Here is a 22,734-nt window from a genome sequence, read left to right as displayed (position 1 = left end):
ACCCAATGGCGGTGCCCGCTCCCCGCGCTCTCTCACCCGGCTGCCGTCGCTGTGCCCGGCTCTCCAGCGCCTTGAGCTGCCGCACCAGCAGCGAGACGTGCTGCAGCAGGTCGCGGTTGGTCAGCAGCAGCTGCCGCACCCGGGCCTGCGCCTCGATGCGCGCCGCCGTCTCCGCCGCCAGCTGGTCCTTGAGCAGCTGCACCTGCGGGCGGGACGGGGCTGCGGGGCCGGAGCCTTCCCCGGTTCCCCCGGAGCTTTTCCCCGCTCTCCCCCGGTTCCCCCGGTTCCCCCGCTCCCCTTCTGTCCCGCGGCGCTGCGCGGCGCTTTGGCGCCCCCTGGCGGCCTTGCTGCGCTCCGCCCGAAGCGGGGAACTGGGGCCTTGGGGAGGGGCTGGAGGGGCAGCGCTGAGTGGGGTGGGAGGGGGCTGGTCCCCACGCCGCGATGGGAGTATCCCTGGTTCGTAGGGTTGGTGGTTTGTAGGGACAGCGCTACGCAACGCCGTGGACTCCCATGTATAACCAGCCCAGCCGGGCTCTGCAGGGAGAGGAACAGGGCTGGTGCTGCCCAAGGGAAGGCGGGATGTGTACCTGAGCCACCGCCACCTGTGTCTGCTGCTGCTGCTGGAGGAGCTGCTGCTGGAGCAGCTGAAGGCAGTGCTGGGAGGCCAGTGGGGTGATGGAGGCTGAAGAGCAGGGGCTGCCCGGGCTGAGCAGCTGCTGTGAGCCGGCTGGGTACAGGGAGCAGCTCTCGGTGTCCTGGTGCAGAGACAAAGGCACGGTGAGAGGATGGCTCGGGACATGCTGGGGTTGTTCAGACAGTGGCTCCCCGGGTGTTTGATGGGGCCCCATCACAGCTGCCCCCACAGCTCTGGCACAGTACGGAGCCAGGTCAGCAGTGCACCTGCATCTAAATGGAAAGGCGCAGTGAAGCCCTGCCTCCTGAGCCAAGGAAATAAATCCAAATGAATGCATTTCATTGCAGCTGCTTGCAGCCAGGCCCTGCAAGCAATACAATTGTGTGAAATGAAATAATGCCATTAAGGCAGCCAGGAATCACTCCCTCAAACAGCTCTGCAGAGCGGCTATTCATTACGGCGTGAGCACAGCCAGTATCGAGCACACCCTCAGCCCCTTTGCAGCAGGGGCTGCCCTGAGGGATGTTGCTGGTGGGGAGCAGCAGTGTGCTGCGGCTGCTGCTGGAGCGTGGCCAAGCAACTGCTGCAGACTAGACCAGACACCTGCCTGCACGGCATGCAAATGGCCTTCAGCAGGACATCGCTTCCACTCCACCTGCTACCTGGATGTTGCTGTCCAGCCGGCTGTGTGCCATGGAGCAGGGTTCTGGTCAAGTGCTGCTGCTGTGGGTTGGGGGCAGCCAGAGCAGAGCACCAGGAAATCAGGGGTTCTCCCTGTAGCTGTGAGCAAAGGGACAGCAACAGTGTGTCCCCCCCCCACTTGGCCCTTACCTGGCAGTTCTTGTCCTTGGAGCCCTGTCCAGGTTTCAGTGTGCTCAGCTCACCCCTGGCAATGGACAGCTCTCCTGCTCCCTTCTCGGACACACAGATGCCATCAGAGTCAAGGCCAACCTCGTCCACATCTGTGATCTTGGAGCCCTTTATCTGGTGCACTTAAAATGAAACGGAAAAATGAACCAGAGCCCCCCCACTGCAAGACGGTGGCTGCCAGCCAGGGCTCAGAGCAGGGCTGACATGACAGCCCATGCAGAATAGCCAAGGCTTGCTTTAGCCTCTGCATTCATGGGGCCCAGGCTGGATCAGCCATGCCCCCAGCCCAACTTGACATGAAGACCTCGCTGTCACTGCAGCTGTCCCATGAGGACACATCACTGCAGCCCCCCTCACCCCAACGCATCTCTGCCACCACCACTGCCCAGACCCTGCAGAATGTCACCTTCGGATGGCTGCTCCTCTGCTGACTTGTCGCTGGCACCGTCTGCCTGGCCGTCAGCGTTCTGCAGGGCGTGCTGCAGGCTCAGTTTGTGGCACACCTCGAAGGCCTGGCCCACCGTGCGCACCACACGCATGGCCTGGCTCTGCAGAGCACACGCACCGGTCAGCCCTGCGCTGGGGTCCCAGGGCAGCCCATCACCTCCTGGTGCCCACCCCAGGGTCTGAGCATGAGCACGGAGCATCCCACCTTCTTCTTGGACTTGAAGACGTTGCACCTGAAGGAGTTGTTGGCACCGTCCCTTGCAATGTAACTGAATATTTTCAGGTCTTGCGAGTCGTGAGACACATAGAAGATTCTGGGGGAGGGACAGGAGAAGTTAAACATATAAGAAGTTCTGTCCCTTGACAGAGTTCATGGGCTCCTCTGCTTGCTAAGACTCAGGACAGAGTCCTGCTGCTTTGCCTACAGTTGCCACCAAGCAGAGGGGCAGAGGATGCCTCTGGATGAAGCTTCTCATCTCCAAAATACCCAGAGATCCCATAGCAGGTGCTATGAAAAGCCAGTGCTATCCTACTGCATTCTGTACAAGCTGTTCCCTTTGAGAAGTCATGCCTTAGCAACAGCCTTCTTTAGAGGCTCGTGGCATGCAGATAGCCATGCACTACAGGCAGACCCCAGGAAGCTCGTGTGTCCTCTGTGTTCACATCAGAGAGCAGTTTGGGTGGAAGGGACCTCTTGAGGTCCCTCAGTGACCTCTGTGTGCCGGCTTCAAAGCCAGCTCAGTCAGTCTTTTCACTGGCAGAAATGTATAGAAGAGATTCCCACCGGCAGTAATTTCGTGACCTCAATCATTTTTTCTTGGGGTTTGGAAAGCAAGCAGGATACATCTGGTTCAGAGCACCTGATCTGGGTGTGCAAAGCCCTAACACATACCTGTACACGGGATCGTGCATCACCACCATCTTGCTCTCATCCCACGTCCACTCCTTTCTCTGCAAGCACACGGCAGAAGCAAAATTACTGCAGATTGGAGAGACCCAAATTCCACCACTCCCATGAGCAGGAGCCATGGAAAAAGGCACATCTGTCCCCAGCCTGGGGCAGGGCTGCAGCCTGACTGCATTAGCAGTGGCTGTTTAGTCGATATCTTGGATGAAAATAGATTTCTTTGATCATTTATCATATCTGGTCATCTGATCATAGCCTCCAGGCCTGAGGGCTGTCCTAAAGATTAATTTATAGCATCAAATATGCAGAGGATTAACTCGTTTTGTGGGGCAAGGCTCTGAGTGAGAGCTTGGGGAGCGGGGGCAGCTGTGGGCTGTGCACAGTGTGAGCAGGCGAGGGGCTGCACAGCTGAGAAAGCCTGCTAGTTAACGAGGAAAAGAAACTGCATTTCCTGAAAGCCTGACGTTCTTTGGTAGAAATCATCCTCCCACAGTGTAATTTCCCCACCTTTCTTCAGCGAGATTTTGCTATCTTTTGTGTGTGTGTGAAAAGTAAAGGCTTTTTCTTGTGAAAATTCTGTGTGCTTGTTAAAAAAAGCCCGGTTTTGGTTACCAGTCTGACTGTTCTGCCACTCAAACACAGCCGAAGCCATGGGGAGGAGCCTCACCTTCTGCTTCTTGCGCAGGATCACCTTCACGCCATCCACAGACACAATGATGCTCACCTTCTTCTTCTTAATGTTTTTGGCTTTGAATTCATACTGATGGGAAGATAAGCACGGGTTAGAAGAGAGGTGGGGCAGGGAGGGCAGCTGGAACTGTGCGGCACTGTCAGTGCTCTACATGGAAATGTTCTCGTGTTTGATAGCAGGGTGACAGTGAGGGGCTTCGGTGCTGGAGCAGAACCACCATTGCAGGTAACTGTGCAGGACACAGCTGGGGACTGTTAGTTCAGACCCTGGAGGGATTTCCTGGTGTGCTGGTACTGAAGCACCTTGCACGGCACAGTGGGAACGTGCTCAGTGTCTGGCTGGGGAGGTGGCGGTGGCAGCACACGTCATGCAGTGATTTATGGCATCTCCGGTGCCCTTGTATTTCAGTGCTGCAGTGCATGGCGAATATAAAATCACTTCTGAATTGCAGGGAGGGCCAGATGGGTGGCAGTAACGCAATTATATCTGTCGTGGACATAATCGCATTAACCTCAGTGTGCTCAGGATCTCTGGACAAAAACCCAGCTCCTTATCTGCAGGTGTCTGCAGACTGAACTCAGCTCCATTTGTGTTGAAAATTAAACCGATGGCTTTTAAATGCTGCTTCTGATGATAACTAAGAAGAATGGCAGAGCCCCTCTACTCTAAGGATGTTTATTTACTGTGCTGATCCCTGCTGGCCCCAATTCAGGCCCAATTTTCAGCTTCCAAACAGCATTTTGACACCCCGTTTTTTTGCTGTCCCTGTCTGAAATCCAGCTTTCCTGGCCCAGATCCTCAGTTCACCCACAGCAGCACATAGACCTGACAGTGCAGCTACAGCACAAGTGATCCCAGTCTGTGAGGCAGAGAGCACACTGAAGCTAACCTACACTGCGTAATTAGACACCTAATTAGCAACCTTATCTCTTGATAGAGTCGGAGGAGCTGCAGGCAGTGATTCACACAGCAGGGAGCCCAGGCAACTCCTCTGGAGCCAGGTACTGAAGGACCAGAGTGCGGTGCTGGGGGTGCATTGCCCAGGAGCTGCTGAACAGAACACGGCTCTCCAACTCCCCAGCACCCATTGTGAGCCACACTGGCCTTACAGGCAGAAAATGGGATGGCTATTCACATGCATCAGGCTTCTGAAGGTATTAGACAGACCCCTGATTAAGCCGTAGCCTTTTGATCTCCCTATGAGTTACTACGCGGAGTCAAGCTCTTTAAAAATCCATCTCCAGTCCTGCTGTGCGTGAAGCTGGAGCTAAATTCGCCATACATGTATTTTATTTATAGGGAGGAGTGACAGCAATGGGTGAGGAGGTGGCAAGCAAGGATACAGCGCGGTGCTCAGGCAGCACACATCAGTCCTGTATTAGCACTGGGCTCCTCCAGCCCTTCGTGTCCCCCCGGCTGCTCCCCCCATGCTGCTCAGCTCTGCCAAGCCGCTGCTCCTCAGCTGCTGGCACGAATGTCAATAAAACCCGGAGAGATTGTTCTGCCCGCTAAACAGCTATTTATCTTTCTTTGTACACAAATGGCTGGGAAAATACTAGCCGAGCTTTCCAAGAGAGAGAGAGCAATACAGTGTATTTTCCCCTTGTAGCAACAGGGGTGCAATTACATTCAAACAAGGCTCTTTACTCAGAGGCTTTAAGCGAAGTCCAAGTCTGGGTTTTGCAGAGGTATTTTTGTCTTTCTGTGTTGGACAGAAAGTGAACAGCCGGGAGCATGGCACTGCACGGCCGGGCTGCCAGCAGCGCCGAACCTCCCGGTACCGCAGCACAGCCCGACTGCGGGACGGCCCCGAGGGCGCTGCTGGGCGCCGAACCCTCGCATGTCTGCATACATGGGATGCAGCTTTAGTCGCCTCACGGCTGCCCTTCCAACAGGAGTCAGTATTTCAATAAAACGTGATTTATATAAGGACAAAAAGGCCAATGAAACAAAGCAGTGCCAAATAGCGCAGTGTCAGGTGGGCGTGCAGCTCCAGCTCACCTTATGCTGTTGCCACAGAGCAAGGTCTGTTCACTGCATTTATTGCCTATTATTGAACTGCTGTGACTTTTTTGTTTCTCAGATATGCAGACACAGCAGTGTTCATTTCCTCTGCTGCTTTCTGAGTTTCAGTAGTTATTCTCTTGCTGCTTCTATTATCCTATGGGAAAACCCTCTCTAGATGTTAAGGAATCTGGAGCTGCCCCTGTCAGTGGAGGTTCAGTGGGCAAACCTGGCGGTTTTATTGGCTATGGAGACACGAGGGGACATTTTATAAAAAAATGCAGGTCAAACAGGGCACTGCATCTCATTTAATTTAGCAACTTCATTAATTCTATTTCTGATGCATCTGACCTGGAATACTTTCTATTTTTGCTTTTAAATCCCTGCGTTCAAGTCTCTGCCTTTCATATGGTCCCACACACTGCTGGCATGTAACATTAACTCACCCAAGAGCTGGAGACTGTATGACTGGAAATGTTAATGGCAGTGTGCGATGCATATTTCATCTGATAATTCCACCCAAGCAGAGATAAATTACACATGCAGTTACCAGCTTCCATCTGCTGATGAAAGAGATGGGCTAATCCACATTTGAAATCATATGCAGTTTCCAGCACTATGAACAACTTGTGTGAATAGAGTTATTCACAGAAGCAATTCTTAATGTGATTAATTACTGAAGGTATCAGGGCCTTCGGTATGCAAATAAAAACTGTCAGAAAGCAGAGTTTGCAGGTCCTGGAGGCAGCCCCTGTCCATGAAGTGCACCTTTCCCATCAACACGGAGCAGAAGGAACAGCCCTGAGGGAGCTGCAGGTGCCAGGATCCTCCCAGAACCCAGGGCAGGATCCTGTGCTCAGCCCTGCTCCCCTGCACGAGGCTCTGTGGGGTCCCTGCCATTGCAGCAGGACCTTGGTCAGACCAACCCTGGCCATGCCACCCCAACCCTGCCATGCCAAGAAGCCTCTCCATGTCCTACCACAGCCTGATGCTGTCTGACTGCCCTGCTAGGAATTTATCCCATTGCAAATCCAAGTATTTCAGGTTCAGGAATGTTATTACCATCAAATCAAACTGACCCGAATAGCATGGGGACAGGGTGTTATCTCAACTTCTGTTTGAATTATTGATGCTTGGAAGGCTGCTGCTTGGAAATGACGCCACCGCTACCCCATGCGCTTTCCTCTCAGCAAGTGCAGATTACTGGTGCTTTGGATCTGACAAATGAGCCCTGTCAGTTCCCATACCCTTTGTGCCACCGGCTGCAGCTCAGCCTTAAATCCCACTGGAGAGACGCTGCATTCCCTGCTGCACACCTTGCCAGAAGGACACCCACACGGGTCACCCTGAGCCCCGCGGGCTCTGTCTGGAAGCCGCTGGCTCCTGCCCTTCTCTTTGCTCCTCCTGGAAAGCCAGCACCACTGGAATCCTCTGTGGGGCCACGGGGCCATGGCCGGTGTGAATGGGACTGGGCATAGTCCGGGGCTGTGCACAGTAGCTGGGCAACACGCACACAAAGCCCGGCAGGAAGCGGCGCGGCCCAGAGCGCACCTCCTGCCCAGTGGAAAAATAAGAATTTATGGTCCTTGGAAACATAAAACTGCCCAGGGGAAAGCAGAAATCGAGCAGGGAGTACAATAGGCGAGGAGAATGCTGGCAAAGTACCCAGAGTCTTTTTTTTTTTCTCATTTAAATGAGCTCTTTCCCCCCAGCATGCACTCTGCAGGCCGGCCCTGCTGTGACCTGGGACCCGGGCACTGCTGGAGCGTGGTAGCTGTGCTGACAGCCCTGACCACGGCCTGAGCTGCAGCTTGTGCTTGGCCTCAGCTTTGATCAGTGTTGCCAAGGAGAGCCCTGTGCCTTGGGCCAGCCCCAGGTGACTGCTCCGTGGGGCTGCTGCACACTGCGTGGCGGTTCTGCTCAGGTGCAGGAGCTGGAGACAACTTGTCAGATATCTGTGATGAAAGGATTTATGGGAAAAAATCTCAGTGACTCAATGTTTCCTCAACACACCTCATCCAAGGTATGTAGAAGTGTCTCCTGGGCCTGACTTAGCCCAGCAGGCCGGCGGTGGCGAAGATGGGAGCAGGGAGCAGAGGTACAGGCACATTTGCAGAGACAGCGGATGGACCCCAGGATGATGGGCCCCAGCACTTGGATCCAGCTGGAGACCAGCCCCCCTCAGCCCTCCCCACAACCTGCTCATTGCTGGGGCTCTATTGCTGAGCTGTGCTACACCTCCAGCCCTTCTCACTCTGTCAGCTTCACAGTGACACAAGTGTCCACAGGTTTACCAGGTTTACATTTATCTGGAGAAGTGTGGAAAGCCAACAACTGCTCTGCAGCTTTCTGCTCTGACCACAGGTCACCTCATTGGCCATTAGGCTTCTTGTTTCCACCTGGACAACACACACCAGTACCAGGATCCTGAGAGCAACAACAGGCCCTAACGGTCCTGACCAGACCCATCTGGAGCCTCTATTCACACCCACACACAGGGTTTGTGGACTCCATTTAAGCTCAGCTCTCTGGGCCTGCAGCTCTCTCTGGAGCTGTAGTGTGGGTATGTTGGTCTCCAGGTGAGTTGCAGCCAGGCCTGGCTATGGACCTGCTGATCCTGGCTTCCCAGTGTGGTCTCAGATGGCTGAGCTATGCTGAAGATTGGGAAGGAGTGAAGGATGAAATTGCAAAAGCCCTACTTAAGCTAGGAAAGTGTTCGTATTTGTGGAGTTCCCAGTTTGGCACTGTCAGTGCCATGCAGGTAGGCTTATGCTGCAGCTCTCTGCAGCCACGTGCACCCGAAGCTCTGGTCTAGCAGCAGGGCACTGCTGCTGTGTGTAGCTGGTTCCTGGCTTAGTTCATAAACACATCTAGAGTACCCTCTTGAAAGTTGCTTGTATTTGGAAAAGGGCATGTGAGCTTGGCCTGGCTCCTCTTAATCCTGGCTTTGGCTATGCTTCAGCTCTCTGCAGGGATTTAGGCATTTTCTGTCTCTTTTTATGATGCTTCTTAGGGGACCAGGGTTTCTGGAAGAAGCACAACTAGGAATGCTGGGCATGCCTGGCCTGGCTGCCTTGTGCTAACTCCTATTTTGGCTAAGGAGGCAATCTCTGGGATGGTACATGTGAGTGAAAACACCCCCAAGAGTGCTTGGGGTCAAGCAAAAACCACCGCTAGGTTGCTGTACCACATGCTGCTCATGGGCCAGTGCTTTGGAAGCTGCAGAGAAGCAGTCTGTGGGACTGAGCATTCTCGATGCTCCTTCCCAACAACAGCTTGCAGGCTTCAGTTGTATTAAAAGGAAGCGCTTTGTCATTGCTTCAGCTCAGGCAGCTTGTACAGCCTCTGCATCCCCTCACAGACACCGTCATCCCAGGCTTCTGTCCCTCACCCTGGTGGAGTGAGGGTCCATAGAGAAATTGAGGTAAATAAGCACTGTTTCGGAAGACTTGTTTTGAGGAAAGGAGCTGTACAGCTTAGCAAAATGTGTCTGACAATTTTCTGCTTTCATAAATATTCAAAACCAGCAGCACCGGGAGCTGACTAATCCGAAGGCTTTCCCCTGGGCAGAGCTTTCCTTTCCTCACGTCCTTTTGCAGACATACACTGAGCCACAGCTTTTCCCTAGGACAGGTAGATGTTAACTGCTGTCCTGGCATGGGAAACTGAGGCAGGATGATTCATCAGAAGTTCACCTGGCAAGTCAAGGCAGAGCAGAGAGCTGAAATTGGGAGTTTCCAGCACCTGGTGAGCATGATACATCCCCATTGCACAGCGTGTGCAAACCTGTGGTCATCTGTGAGGCTGCAATCCCCACAGCCCAACCAGCAATTGTCAGAGCAGCAAGGACCCTGTCCCATGCTGCTATGGGGGAGATGGAGAGAAGGGCTGCCTTTATCCATGCCACCTTTGCTTTCTGGGGGACAAATTTTATCCCTAAGACATCTCCAACTGCTGGAGTTCCAGGAGGCCTTTGATGATAGCATGATCTTTCCATGTAAAGCAAAAGCAAAGAGTGTGGACAGAGTTCAGCTGTTCCTCTAAGCAAGTCCAATGGATGTGGAGCAATGCACCCAGGGCTGAGCAGAGCTGCTGCAGAGGGTGGGAACTGGTGGGGTACAGGCAATGGCTCTCTCACTGGGGTTTTCCACCTCTGAAAATAGCCAAGCTGTTCTGGAACAAAGCTTCTTTGCCTGTTTCTTAGAAGAATGGTGGGATAAAAGCAGCCTTTTCATTGCCTCCTCCCTGCCAGAGATGCGATGTGCTGAGCCCCATCCTGAGGCACACAAGCAGCCACACAGCCCAGCGCAAGGTGACATCATCTGGCCTTTGGTGCCTCTCTGACAAAAGCACCATTGTGTGACTGTCACTTCCAGGAGCCCCCTGCTGTCCCCAGGTTTAAGAGGGAGCTTTCCCACACACAGCTATTCTGTCCTGCTCTTGCCAGCCCTAGTTCATAGAGAGGCTGGGTCCCTCCCTACCTCTATTCATTTACAGGAGAAAACAAATTACCTTTTCTGTCTGCAGTGCTGCCCATCTGCAAAGGGGGGCTGGCAGCTGGAGGGAGAGCTGTGTGACAGTCAGACTCTGCGCTGGTGATCTCCACAACAGCCCTGCAATACACCTGTACCCTGATATGAGCCCCTGGTGCCTGTGGTGCGCAAGTGTTTCTGTTACTGTGCCGTGGTGTCCTTCAGCAGCTGATTGGAGGATCAGCTCTTCCCTGTCTTAAGCCTGAGTGATTAATTAGTTTCAGTAATGAAGTAGTGTCTTGGGACTCTACCTCCAAGGACTCTCATGTACCAAGCACTGAGTGTGCATGAATGTGGCTCTTATCCCAAAGCTGCTGAGCTACTACAGGCAAAAAGTGCTAATTTCATCAGAAGCAGGTCATGTTCACCTGAAATAACCCTCAGAAGTGAAATTGCAATTACACGCTGAGACACCTTCAAGTAATTCTATATTTCTCTGTAAACAACAACGACGAGACCCTGGAAAAGAAGGTCTCCTGTTCTCTTACGTACAGTGTTTCATATCTTGGTTGAGCAGAGATAGAGAGAGTGTGAATTCTGCCCAGGCAAAGGCAGCTGGAGGGGGTGGGCTGGGAGAGCTGCACTGTGTGCTATAATGGAGAGGAAGCGTCCATGCTCCTGAGGCTCAGTGCAAGGCAGGTGTCACGTATGGAAGGCAGAGAACAGAAGTCCCTTGTGCTCCAAGTGGTGAATAAGTCAACCCCTCGTTCCCAGGTGGGCCATCCTTACAGCCTCTGTGACTTCTGCGTGCTGGGGAGAGATGATATGCTGCTTGTGTCTACCTGGCATATTCTTATCCAAAGGAGGAGAAGGAACCTGGATTACTGTTGAGAAAATCTGGAGAAGCTACATCTGTTTGGCCAGTGCTCGCTATTGGCAAATGCTGCAGGGAGGGACCATCTCCTGGCTTCTAACTTGCCATCGTGCACCATCTGCATTTTGGGTGCTGTCATCCTGCCTGTGTCTCATGGTTTCTGCTGGCCCACTACTGGAGGAATTAGCATTTTCTCTGCGTACATGCAGCAGATGTAGGAAACTGGACTTGGCATCTCTAGCACTGAGCAAAGAGAATTCAAACTAGAATGAGGACCTGACCTCCATTTGCATTCAGAAAAAGCGCTTGATTACAAACTAGACCAGAATGAGAATGTGAGGGATGCTGAGCTGCTTAGTGTGCTGCTTGGTGCAGACCAGGTTTCATGCCTCATTTGCTGGGTGCGATCAGGCTCCGTTCTCTTTCACTGCAGGAAGCCCTTTGCTAGCTCAAGCCCCGGGTGCAGATGAACTGTTCAATTTCTCAGTGCCAGCTACTTTCATGAACAGCCTTACCATGTCCTGGTCTGAGAGTCAGGGACTGAAATAATCTGCTTTATTCCCACACAAGGAGCCTTTCCCATGTGGCTGTTAATACTATCAATCTCCAACAGTTCCACTTGAGGAAACACTTCTCACCGAAAGCCCAGAGCTACGAGCGTCCAAGCACTGCACAAGTCTGTGTCTGTGAGCACCAGCAGTGCAGCAGCTCCAACCAGAACAGCCCATTGAGCATGGAAGGTGCCAGCTGCTGCAGGGCCATAGAGGCCATGCCTGTAAGGTCTGTTTGCAGAGGCAGTGAGCGGTGCTCCCTGTTGAGCAGCCTGCCTCCTTAGTAAAGCCAGCAGGCAGGGCTGCTGCTGAGGTACGGGTCGTAAGGGATTTTCTAGAGCATGCTGTTCTGGTTGACTTGAGAAGGATTTGAAATTGCCAACAGACTGTAGTGAACCTTCTCTGTGGAAGAGAAGATCTCTGATTTCTCAATATGTCCACTGAATTATATTCTTCAATTTGGAAACAAGGCTCATACTAGATGAGAGGAAAAATTCAATGTTAATTGTGTCATTTCCCAAACTCAAGAATATTAAGCTGCTCAAGGACTCTTTTAGCCTCGGGGGAGCTAATGAGGTTAGTGAATCACGATGAGAAACACAGCACTAGTTCAGATGGCTTCTGCTGCACTCGGGCAAAGGGGGCACAACACAGGGCAGCATGTGGGAGAGGTTGGACCTGGCAGCATTCCCCACTCCCAGCTTCACCTGCCCTGGGCTTGAATGCAGGGAAACAAGAGAACAGGAGATCAGCACTGCCCCAGGCAGAAACGTGGAAAGAATCCAATGTTTCAGGTCTGGAGGTTTAGGCCTCATAATCATTAACTGCAGGAAGCTGCAGCAGGACCAAAGCAGCCCACGGTGCCCTGGGGTCACTGAACCTCAGCGCTTCGTGTTCTGCAGCGGGTACAGGACGGAGCTGCCCTACTCAAAGCAAATGCCCCAGTGCCATGTTTCCTGCTCGCTGCAGGGGAGGGGTAGGTGTGTTTATGGAGTCTCTCTGATCCTTCAGGAATGGCTACGTGAAAGCCCTTAAAGGATTTAGCAGTGACAGAAGGATGGAGGAAGGGGGAAGTGATTCAGGTGTCCTGAAAACAGGCTGGCAGTTGCCAGTTGGTCCGGATAACCCATCTGGCCCATGGAAACACTGTTATAGAATGTCTAATTGCTGCCTTGGTAGAGAAAGAGTACCATGATGCCATTGAAAAATTCCTGCCCTCTCATCAAAGTATCCCAGCCCGCAGGGATTCATTCAAGACTTTTATTCTGTAGATTTGTCATTCAGTTATTTGGTGAAAACATGAAGTAGCTTGTCACAGTATTATGTTAAGCAGCATGGATTCTGTTTGCCTTCAGGATGCATTTAGTATAGAGCTAAAGCAGAATGAAGGAAACAAGTGCATAACCAATCGAGCTCTTGTTAGCAAATCTTATTCTGCTGGGCTCAGTTTTGCTTTGTGTGGTGCCTCAGGACAGTGATCCATAAAGTACAGGGGGCTCTTACACTAATCAAGAACCAGGACAGCATCTATAAAAGGAGCATCTATAAATGCACCCATCCTTGTGGCATTAAGTACAGCTGTTCAGCCACACAGACGCTCAACCTCAGAACCAGAAAGGCTGACAATATACACATTAAATGCATGAGTAAAGCCTCCCTGCCCTCCCAGCACCATGCAGACACTCCATGCCATGCCCAGCCCCAGTGTGTGTGCCCTGCGCACACAGCTGTCACTCACATTAGGGCTCCTCCTCATTAACAAGCTAATCCAATCTGCTTGCTACCTCTCTGGTTGCCATCTCAATTACCATTTTTCAGACACCAATAACGAAGGAGCTTTGAGCCATGGCTGATTGCACTACACCAGAATGTAATTTGAAAGCCATTACATTTCATCTCTGTAACACTCTATAACCAGTAATACAGTTGCTGAAAAAGCGACTTTATTTCAGACCAGATAAAAGCTTTGTGCAGATCTCGCATGCTGATATTTTAGCGAGTGAGTTCAAAAGCTTTTGTGAAATGATGGTAAGATTGTTAGAGCCACTTTATAGTTAAAAGATACCCGCCTCAATGGCAAGGTCTAACATCAGACAAAGAGTCTCGTTCTGTTTAATGCTAATGCTTTAATTTAGCTTTTCTCCAACCACTGATTTCAGTGGCCTTCAACTAAGCACCAGCCCGCCATGACTCGTATGCACAACAACATGAATGTGCCTCGCTTGTCCCACCCCGCATGGAGGAGCCATCCAGGTTCCAGCACTCTCAGAGAGGCACTGAGAGGTCACTGTTGCCTGGAGATGGCACATCTCACTGACTGATCCCCGCACCCATCTGTTATCAATCATATCGGCGCTCTCTGAGCAGAGTACGGGAGCTGAAGCAGCTCTGAGCACCACTCCCTGCTGGAAAACTGGGTCATGATGCAACACCACAGGAAGAGCTCTGAGATGTCCTGTGTTCCAGCAGCAGTCACAGCCAGCCCTGTCCCACAGCTCAGTAGTGGCAGAAAACAACTAACTGCTGTCCTGCAGCAAAAGGCCAGAGATGGGGTGGGTTGCAGACAAGCAGGGCACAAGCCCACATGAGATCTTAGTGGCCCTGTGCACAGTGATCCACCCCCAGGCAGCGAGCAGGGGCCAGGCTTACTCTGAAAGGAGTTTGTTCCTCTCCTCTCACAACAAGCGGAGCACGGCCAGCTCCCCACCACAGCCATGCAGCGCTGCTTAGGAACAGTGTATGCGATGCCACCGCAATAACAGCTCAGCAGGAGCTTCTTCCCTTTGTGCAATGGCAACGCGAGCAGCAGAAACCAGAACAAGCTCGGGTTAGGCCACAACGCGGCAGACTGAATTCCTCCAGGAAAGCAGCTGCTACATTTTTAAAGCCAGTGCTTCAGCTTATGAAAATTAAATGTTCTGTACAGCTAGTAGAGCAGATGAGATGTGCTTGAGCCTGCCAAGGTGACCGTGGGCTGGAAACTACACAGAGAGAGGCTGTGCAAAGCTCCACAGCCCCTCACAACACTGCTGATCCTCTGCTGTCCTGCTGGTGGGGCTGCGCAGCCATGAGGACCCCTGCGTTCCCTGTGCCCTCAGAGCCCACCCTATGCTCCAGGCTCTGCTCAAGATGCAACAAATAGAGGAAAACAAACTAATGAAGCATTAGGGTTAAACTCAGCTGCAATTAATGCTTAATTACCATCCTGAAAACACTTGCTCTATTTGGCAGGGCCTAGAAAGGTAAAACCAATTAGCTTAATCTTGTGTGATAGAAACCTTAAACTGCTTCTGATGACTTCTGGCAAGGAACCCTGGGAGTACCTAGAGGAGCCCTGGAGCTGAGGAAGGTAATGGGCACAGCTCTGCGCTGGGCATATGGGATGGTGCTGTGAATTATGTCATCTGCTCTCTTTGCCATCTAAATAGAGCAGGTAACAGGTAGTGGGACAGACAGAGCTGTGTGGGCTACTGGATAGAGAGACAGGGCTCCATGAAGATGCAGAGTAGGCAGAGGACAAAAGCTACCTGTGGTCTCCTGTACATCTCTTTCTAAGTGAATTCTCTGGTGTTATTTCTCCAGTTAAGTTTTTGGTGTAGAATATGCTGTCCTTTTTTCATGGGGCGAAGGAAGAAGAGAAATGCATGGGCTTAGGGGAAGCCTGTCTGTCTGAAGTGCTTCTCTCATCTTAAGGCCTGATGTCTGCCTTTATGCATGTTGAAGTGGTCACAGCATGGCACTATCTTATACAGTACAGTTCATCAGTGAATATCACTGTGTGATGATAATATTTATATAAAGGCCTTGTGTGAACTGAGGTGGCCCTGCTCTCCTGACAGCTCTCTTGAGGCTGCATGGGACTTGGCTACCAACATACATATGGAGCATTCCCCCAACCATAGCATCAGCTGTGTCCTTAGCTGGCTTAGGCTGTGCTGCCTGTTTGGAGCAAACCATGAGATGCTTGTGTTTTACACACTTAAGTGTGTAAGAACTATCACCCATTTTTCTAGTGTACTCTTGTAAGCGAAAGGAAGGCATATGGCACTCTGAGAATTAACGGCCAGTTTGAAGACTACTGAAATAATTTAAGACATTGGCGTAGTTTTCTTTCATGGCCCAGGGCTGTCATTAGCTGAGCACTTGGATGCTCTTCCAAAGAGGCTGAAAAGAAAATCCCTCCAGGAACTGCAGCAGAATGACTCCCATCCAAAACCAACAGATCCTGGCATGCAGCTACATCGGTCTTTAGCAGGGCAAGTGTTCCACCACTGCATGGGGAACTTTTACGTGTGAGCCTGTGCTTCAGCTGCAGTAGAGCCAACCATCTAATTACAGTGGGAGAGGCTGCAGGGACTGACCAAGAAAGCTGACCACTATGAATTCAGCTTCTTTTATTTATTTATTTATTTTGAATAAAGAAAGCTCAGCTTCAAACACAGTAACTAAAGAAGAGTTTATAGGCAAAGAAATCTGTGCAGCAGCAATCCTGGCTAACTTCTCTCCTGCAGTAAGAAGGGAGCCTTCCTAGGGAAGCTGACAGAATTAGATCTAAAGGAATACTGTTGTCAAGTCAGTCAGACGTGTCTGCCTCTGGAGTCCCACCTCTCAGAGAGAAATCAAGCTGAGGTGGCTGAAGGCTGTCACCCTGCCCTCCACCAGCTGTCTGCCTGGTTCTCCCCTTTCTGTAGCAAGAGCAGACAAATGACACCTCTATTTGCTCCCAAACCGCTGCAGTTCACAGCCTGGCACAGCTCTCCTTGAAGCTGCCCAGTGAAGCCTGCCCAGCCCTCAGACCAGGAGCTGCAGTGATGCAGCAGACGCAGATTCCTGCTCCTTTGCTTTACCAGAGTCTGAAGGACTCTTAACTTCCACTCATCTGGATATAAACTGATGTCATGTCATGCTTCAGCACTACTGGCTGACATTTGGCCAATCAATATGATTTACTGTGTGGTTGGGCTGAACTTTCTCACTAGAATACTGTATTGACAGAATACTATATTGGCAAAATGCTGAGTCTATGTTTAAGAGCATGAGTGCAGCAAGAAGAATTGTGATGAGGGTGAAGCTGGAGTGAGAACCTGGCTCTTGTGCCAAGGAGAACTCAGGCCTTCTGATGTGTCCTGTGCTAAGATTTATAGATGTTTCCATTTTTCTGGCATACTAGACTCTAGGATAGGCGTTTCAATTACATTAAGCCTGAGAAATATGGCAGTTAACAGAAGAAACAAGTCAGCCTGGATGCCTGCCTCCTGTTTGTTCATCCTGGTGCCTGGATGGGCCCAGCATCAGTAGCCTGTTGCCTTATGGAATTATTAAACTGAATAAGCTGCCCAACATCTGGCTGTTTTCAAAGTGTTAATTCCTGCGCAGGCCTCAGACAGACCTTCCAAACAGCCCTGAAAGTTGTAGGCTTTGTAAAATCATAAGTGCACATTCCAGAGAAGGTGACTGTCTGCCTTAAAGGTAGTAAAGTGTAGTGACTGGGGGCACTTCTGGCAGTCTGGTGTCTGTGGACACTGTGCCTGAAGGCTCTTCGGGCAGCTCAGAACAGCAGCACTTCACTGGTGCTGCTGCAGGCAGGTCCCAGCTGGCTTTCTCCTCCGGTCAGCGTTAGTGCTGGGAGCTGCAGCAACTGTGTAGGAGATGTTGCAATGTTAACCCTGCACATAAAGCCATCATTTCCCTGCTCTCACAGAGCAAGACTGTGTGTGTTTTACAGAGCTCATCCCTACCCCTAGGCCACCCCCAGGAGCTCTGTTAGTGAAGCTTTCCTGGCACTATTGTTCCCGTGTTGCTGGTGCTCCACAACATCTCCAAACGCCAGTGAGAGCCTTCACCTGGCTAAGGGAGGAACTCACCCATTTAGTTCTCATCTAATAGGCAGCCAGGAGCAGAGTATCCAGGGAGAGGGTGGCCCTGCTGAATCATGGAGCTATCTGGGCCCTCAAGGACTTCATGTTCTTTGCATTAGCTGCCATTTGAGTTCTGCAGGAAGAGAAATCTTGTAGATAAGTTCCTTGGAGTGCTGAGAAAGCTCAAATGTCTGCAGATGAATCAACTCCAGCAGGAAGCCAGTGCTGGCATCCTGGCTTTGAATGCAGGAGCCCCAGTGGGTGCTGCAAGACACCAGCCCTGCATGGCATGGGCCAGCAGCAGCAGGTGTGTGTGCTGATCAGGGTGCTGCTCATGAGCCTTGAGCATTAGGCTGCACTGTGCAGGGATCTGGGCTCCCACAGCCACCACCTGGAACCTGATCTGCCTGTTAGAGCACAGTGCACTCATTCAAGTAGCAAACTAATTTCATCACCTCCCCTGTCAGGGCAAGAGGACGTAGGGAGATTAGTTTGAACTCAAAGGATCATATAATAACATGGCAGCAGTATGCAACTAGTAATCCACCAGGAGGAACTGCAAACATGAAGTTGTCTAGCTCTGCATGATGGGGAGCTATGACCAGCAGCCTCCCTGCTCCATCTCTTGCATTTGCATTCCCTCCAGTGGGAGCATAGAATGTGATGAGACCAGTCCAGAAGTCTGCAAGCAGCCCGCTGTGCTGACGTGCAGAGAATCCCACCTTGCCTTCCTGGCATAATTCATATGCAACTGGCAGAAGAGCCCAGCACAAAGCCCAGGACAGCAAGGAGCCAGTGAGTACACTTCTCAAGTATACTTGCTACATTTTCACCTTCTGTCTCATCCCACTCTCAGCACAGCTCAGTGCTGGGCAGCTCTTGGTTTTTCCCTGAGGCAAGAGCCTTTAATCACAGACTGCAGACCAGCGTCAGACGCAGGAGAGGAAGGAGGTTGCAGAGCTTGTATTAGTTCACTATTGAGCAACTAGAGTAACCAGCTCAGTCAAAGGCTGGAACAAATGCAGGGCTGGGACTCTTCATCCTCCTCCCTGCTCCCTTTTGGAGCCAGGGCTGCCCTGTGCCCAGCTGGCTGCCAGCCCTGCCTGCTCCCATGTTGCAGGGCATATAGGGCAGCAGAGGAAATGTTGTGCTAGGGCTTGTACTGTGCCTCTTTTCTCTTCTGTTCCAATAAAGAATTCCAACTGAACACTGGAGCGCACAAAGGATAAAAGCTTCAGCAGAACGTGCCCTTGCCAATGCTTGGCAGAGCTGTGGCACCCTTCTCCCTCTTGCAGTGCAAACAGGCACTGCCACCTACAATAGGATGGTAGCAAAACACTGGTTTCCACCAATAGCTTCTTCCAATGTTTCCTCCCAGTTACAACTGGTGCTGCTGAGAGTCCATGGGAAAAAACTCCAGTACAGACCAGGCCTCTGCATGCAAATGAATGCTACATAAATAACCCCCATCTTCCCTCTGTTCCTAAGTTGTGTACTCTGTGCACTAGAATTCCCTTCAAAGACCTCCCAGTTCATTCTTTATGCTCTAATTAAGGATCGGTGCCAATTAAGTATCTTCAATAGAGGAGCATCTTCCGCTCAGCAGCCAGGAAGTGTCTGAATGAGATCCTGCTGTACAATGCGCACATGAAAAGGGAAGCCCTCCCTTCTTGGAAAGGGCTTCCAAGATGAAAAATCCAGTATAGAATACAAGATGCCTACTTTAAAAATATTTGGTAATGAGATTAATTGACAGCACACATGAATGCAGTGCGGTTTGTCACATGCCTTGTACAGCACCCGAGTGTGTTACAGCATTGAAAGGCGCTGAGCTGGACCCTGTGCCATCCAAGCAGCAGCAGGTGTGAAAAGAGAGTGTAACGCTTTCTGAAACTGGTATTGTAACAGTGTCTGTTTTTTCTTGCAAGGGTTAAAGATACTAAGAAGCCACTTTTGCTGCGCAGTGTCAGATTTAATGCCGAAATTATTCAGATGAAAACTTAGCACTATTTACATCAGTACCCGCACTGCTTTAGTAGTCTGCACCTTTGCTTCCTGTTGTTGCTCACCTGCTCTGTCAATAACCAGGCAGCTCAGATTGCTGCCATACTGCTCTGAGCTGACAGCCTGAACGGGCACAGGAAGGGGAACGACATTTCTGAGCCTGGCTGGAGATGAACACGTCGCTCCCCAACCACTTGCAGGCTGCATTTAAAACGTGCTTTCTAAATGAAAATTAGATGGTTAAAAACTGCGGGGGGAAGGGCAGGGAATGGGATAATCCCTTCAAAGCTTTACATGGAAGATTCGCAGACCTGCTTCAGCTGATGTGAGACATATGAGCGATCTCTGAATTAAGACACATGCAGAACTTCAGTCAGGCACAGCAGCTGCATGGTTTTCTGGGGTACATGCATGTGAACTGGCTGTATGTGCAGCAGATGTAGGCACACTGCTAATCACTGCTAAATCTGGTGACTGCTCACGGGCTGCTCTGAAGAATAAAGGAGCAGAGGAAGAAGAAGGCAGACTTGATGAGAAACAGGAACTGCAAAACTGCATTGGCGAATGGGGGAAAAAGCAGCAAATTATTCTGTAAGCAGCAGAATCCGCTCTTGCCTAATGGGATTTACATCCGTAACATCTGCCGAGCCACTGATACTTCAGAGTATAATGACATAAAGTACCTAGAACTGTCAGTGAATTGGAGTGCTTTTGTGGAGCAGACTGTGTACAAGTCTAGTTTTGTACAAAGACCAGGCAAAATAAATCTGAGGTTCGAGGAGCATCCCCACACCTGCTTGGCAGAGGCTGGATATCTGTGTGTCTGGGCTTTGCTACCAGTGATCCATCTGCAAAGCACAGAGGGCAGCTCTGTCCTGATATGCCTTGGGAGTCCCTGGGGAGGCACTACAGTGCTGACTGCTGAGATCTGAGCTGCACGGAGGAAGGGGGAGCTGGAGGGAAACGCAGAGCAGCGCACTGCAACCACATCACTCCAGTGAGTGTAACCTTTATCCTAGGTGAGGTTCAGTGCTTTTGGACTTACCCGAATCCTTCTCATGGCTGCCACAATCTCCACGCGGCTGCTGGGCCTGGGTACGTCCAAGCTACCGATGTACTGAAAGACAGAAGGTGAGATGTCTGTAAGGTAACGCACGAGTTAATGGTGTAGGCTGCTTCAAAACAAACAGCATCTGTCATCTCATGAGTCCCTGCTCAGTTAGAGTCTTTTAGCCCGGGACTTGGTGGGAATACCTGTTGTAGATATTGCTACCAATGCTGGGAGATGTTATAGGGCTCCTGAATCTGGGGGTGACCCCACTCAGGTTCTGGGTGTGCTTCTGCCTGTGCTCTGCAGGGCAGTATCTGCTGCAGATCAAACCACAGATCTGTGGGTCTGAAAATGGGACCATGCATCCTTTGTCACTGCTTTTAAGAAGCTCTGAGCTGCACACACATAGGAGCTCACTGTCTGGACACGCGATGCAGGCAGCAGCACCCCTTGCTCTGCTGAAAGGTGAGGCAGGAGGTGCCTGTGGGTCTCCAGCACCTTTCTGCTGTCAGCTGAGTCCTGCATGCAGGCAGCATCCTGCTGCTGCCCTTCTTGCTGATGGAGAGGAAGAGCCCTACAAACATTCAGTGCAGTAACGTGTACGAACAGAGGCCACGTTGCTATGGGGCTGTTCCTGGGACACTACCACTGTTTCTAACAGACAGCTCTGCTTTCAGTTCTCTGCTGTAACACTTGTGGCGTGCAATGGGTTTTTGCTTGAAAACTTTTGCATAGCAGAGATGAGATTTTCAGAGATGAGTTCTCCCATCTCAGTATTTATTGTGCTTTTATCTGCCTTGAAACAAACACCACAAGCAATCTGAAAGGTCACCCGTTTCTTCTGATGCTTTTACAAAATGGCATTTTTAAGAGCAGCCGCTCCAGCCGTGCCCTTTGGTAAACCACAGGAGATCCAAATCACAGCCAGAGCTGGAGGGCAGCGGGGAGGGAGAGCAGGCAGAGCAGGCAGAGCTCACTGTGCTGCACCCGCTCGGTCCAAGAGCAGCAGCTCTGCACTGATGCCGGCTGTGTTGTGCTCCGAGCAGCCCTGAGCGGGCACGTTGCTAAGGCACTGAGTGCCCAGCTCAGCCCCACACAACCAGAACAGCTCCGGTGCCTGAAGCTGTCAGTCTGAAGACACCCGTTTTGCTCAGTTAAAGGCACAGCCTGCCTTGTAAGAAGTAAAATAAAGATTTCTCTTGTCAGGTCTGTGGCGCAGCAAGTGTTAATTTAAATTAAAAGAAACCAAAGATTAATTGTCTTTCTCCACTAAAGTAAAGGGGTTTTTAAAGGATGTGATTACCTGTCTGTTCAGATCCAGCCTATATCCTGTTTAAGTCTTACAGCTCTTTTATCAGGAAAACCAAAATGCACAAGATCCGTATTTCAAAGCTTTATTTGAATGTATCTCCCTTCCCTGCTCAGCAGACACGGATTCCATTCCTAGGCAGTGTTGGCCACCTGCAAACCCAGAGCTGCTCCAGCAGATGCAGCTCTTCATGCAATCCAGGGGATTGGACACGCGCTGCCCGCGCGGTGCCAGCTCGGCTGAAGTTGCTCACTTGGTGCTGGTGCAACATCAGAACATCTTTAATGATCAGTACGAACTTTATGGCAGTGTCCCTGTTCCTGACCCCTCACACCGTGTGTGTAAGTGCAGCCCTCCCGGCCCCGCTTTTTGTGCAGGGAACAAACAGGTCGGATGCCCGCCGGGTTCTGCCGGTGGCACCAGAGCCGGGATGAGCCCCTGCCGGGGGGTCTGCCCTGATCGGCCCTCAGATGAGACACGCGAGGCTTGGAAGCGTTACACGCCTTAGAGAAGATTACTAGGAAGAAAGGAAGGACCTGTTTGATTGTGATGTTCAGCGTGAAGCTCTCGGTTGCTGGGCGCTTATTACCCCTAGGCCCTGCACACGGCTGCGGGGTGGCTGCGCTCGGGCGCCGTCGGGGGGGTTCGTGGGTCCGGCGGTGCTACCCGCGGGGCTGAGAGGGGCCGCCGCGTTCCCGTGGGCAGCGGAGCTCGGGGACGTGCGCGGGCTTTGGGGTCGCGGCTCCGTCGCCCGGGGTCCCCGCACCCGCACGGCGCCCAACCGGGCCGGCTGCCCGCTGCTGCCCGCTTCTACCCGCCGCCGGGATGCCGCACCGCCGCCCCGGGCGAGGGAAGGCGGGGAGCGGGGCCGGGCCGCGACTCACCTTGGCCTGGAAGTGGATGCCGTGCTGGAAGGCCTCCTCGTTGTGCAGCGGGACTCGCGAGTCGCAGCCATCGTCCACCAGGTTGTACCGGTTCTTCACCGGCATCGCGGCGGCGGGCGGGCGCCTTTCAGGCCGCGGCGGCGCGGGGCATCCCCGCAGGCAGCGCCCGGCCCCGCAG

General features: G+C 51.8%; 1 protein-coding gene and 1 long non-coding RNA gene across 2 annotated transcripts in view; one reads left to right on the top strand and one right to left on the bottom strand.

The window, feature by feature from the left end:
- Nucleotides 1-5,243, top strand: part of LOC107321906 — an 11,772-nt gene extending 6,529 nt beyond the window's left edge. The window contains exons 2-3 of the long non-coding RNA XR_001558715.2: nt 4,487-4,703; nt 4,849-5,243. This is a non-coding gene — a long non-coding RNA (uncharacterized LOC107321906). The remainder of the gene's footprint in view (nt 1-4,486; nt 4,704-4,848) is intronic.
- Nucleotides 1-22,734, bottom strand: part of LOC107321905 (carboxyl-terminal PDZ ligand of neuronal nitric oxide synthase protein-like) — a 25,389-nt gene extending 2,655 nt beyond the window's left edge. Inside the window, exons 1-9 of the mRNA XM_015879364.2 lie at nt 22,557-22,734; nt 20,358-20,429; nt 3,526-3,618; nt 2,844-2,902; nt 2,157-2,265; nt 1,911-2,052; nt 1,466-1,626; nt 588-755; nt 37-202 (exon numbers count right to left, since the gene is read on the bottom strand). Coding sequence (XP_015734850.1) covers nt 37-202; nt 588-755; nt 1,466-1,626; nt 1,911-2,052; nt 2,157-2,265; nt 2,844-2,902; nt 3,526-3,618; nt 20,358-20,429; nt 22,557-22,661 — 1,075 coding nt within the window. The 5' untranslated portion in view covers nt 22,662-22,734. The remainder of the gene's footprint in view (nt 1-36; nt 203-587; nt 756-1,465; nt 1,627-1,910; nt 2,053-2,156; nt 2,266-2,843; nt 2,903-3,525; nt 3,619-20,357; nt 20,430-22,556) is intronic.

This window comes from Coturnix japonica, chromosome 17, assembly GCF_001577835.2.
Source record: "Coturnix japonica isolate 7356 chromosome 17, Coturnix japonica 2.1, whole genome shotgun sequence".
Classification (NCBI taxonomy): domain Eukaryota; kingdom Metazoa; phylum Chordata; class Aves; order Galliformes; family Phasianidae; genus Coturnix; species Coturnix japonica.
Note: the sequence above shows the minus strand (reverse complement) of the source record. Positions and strands in the feature narration are given on the sequence as shown.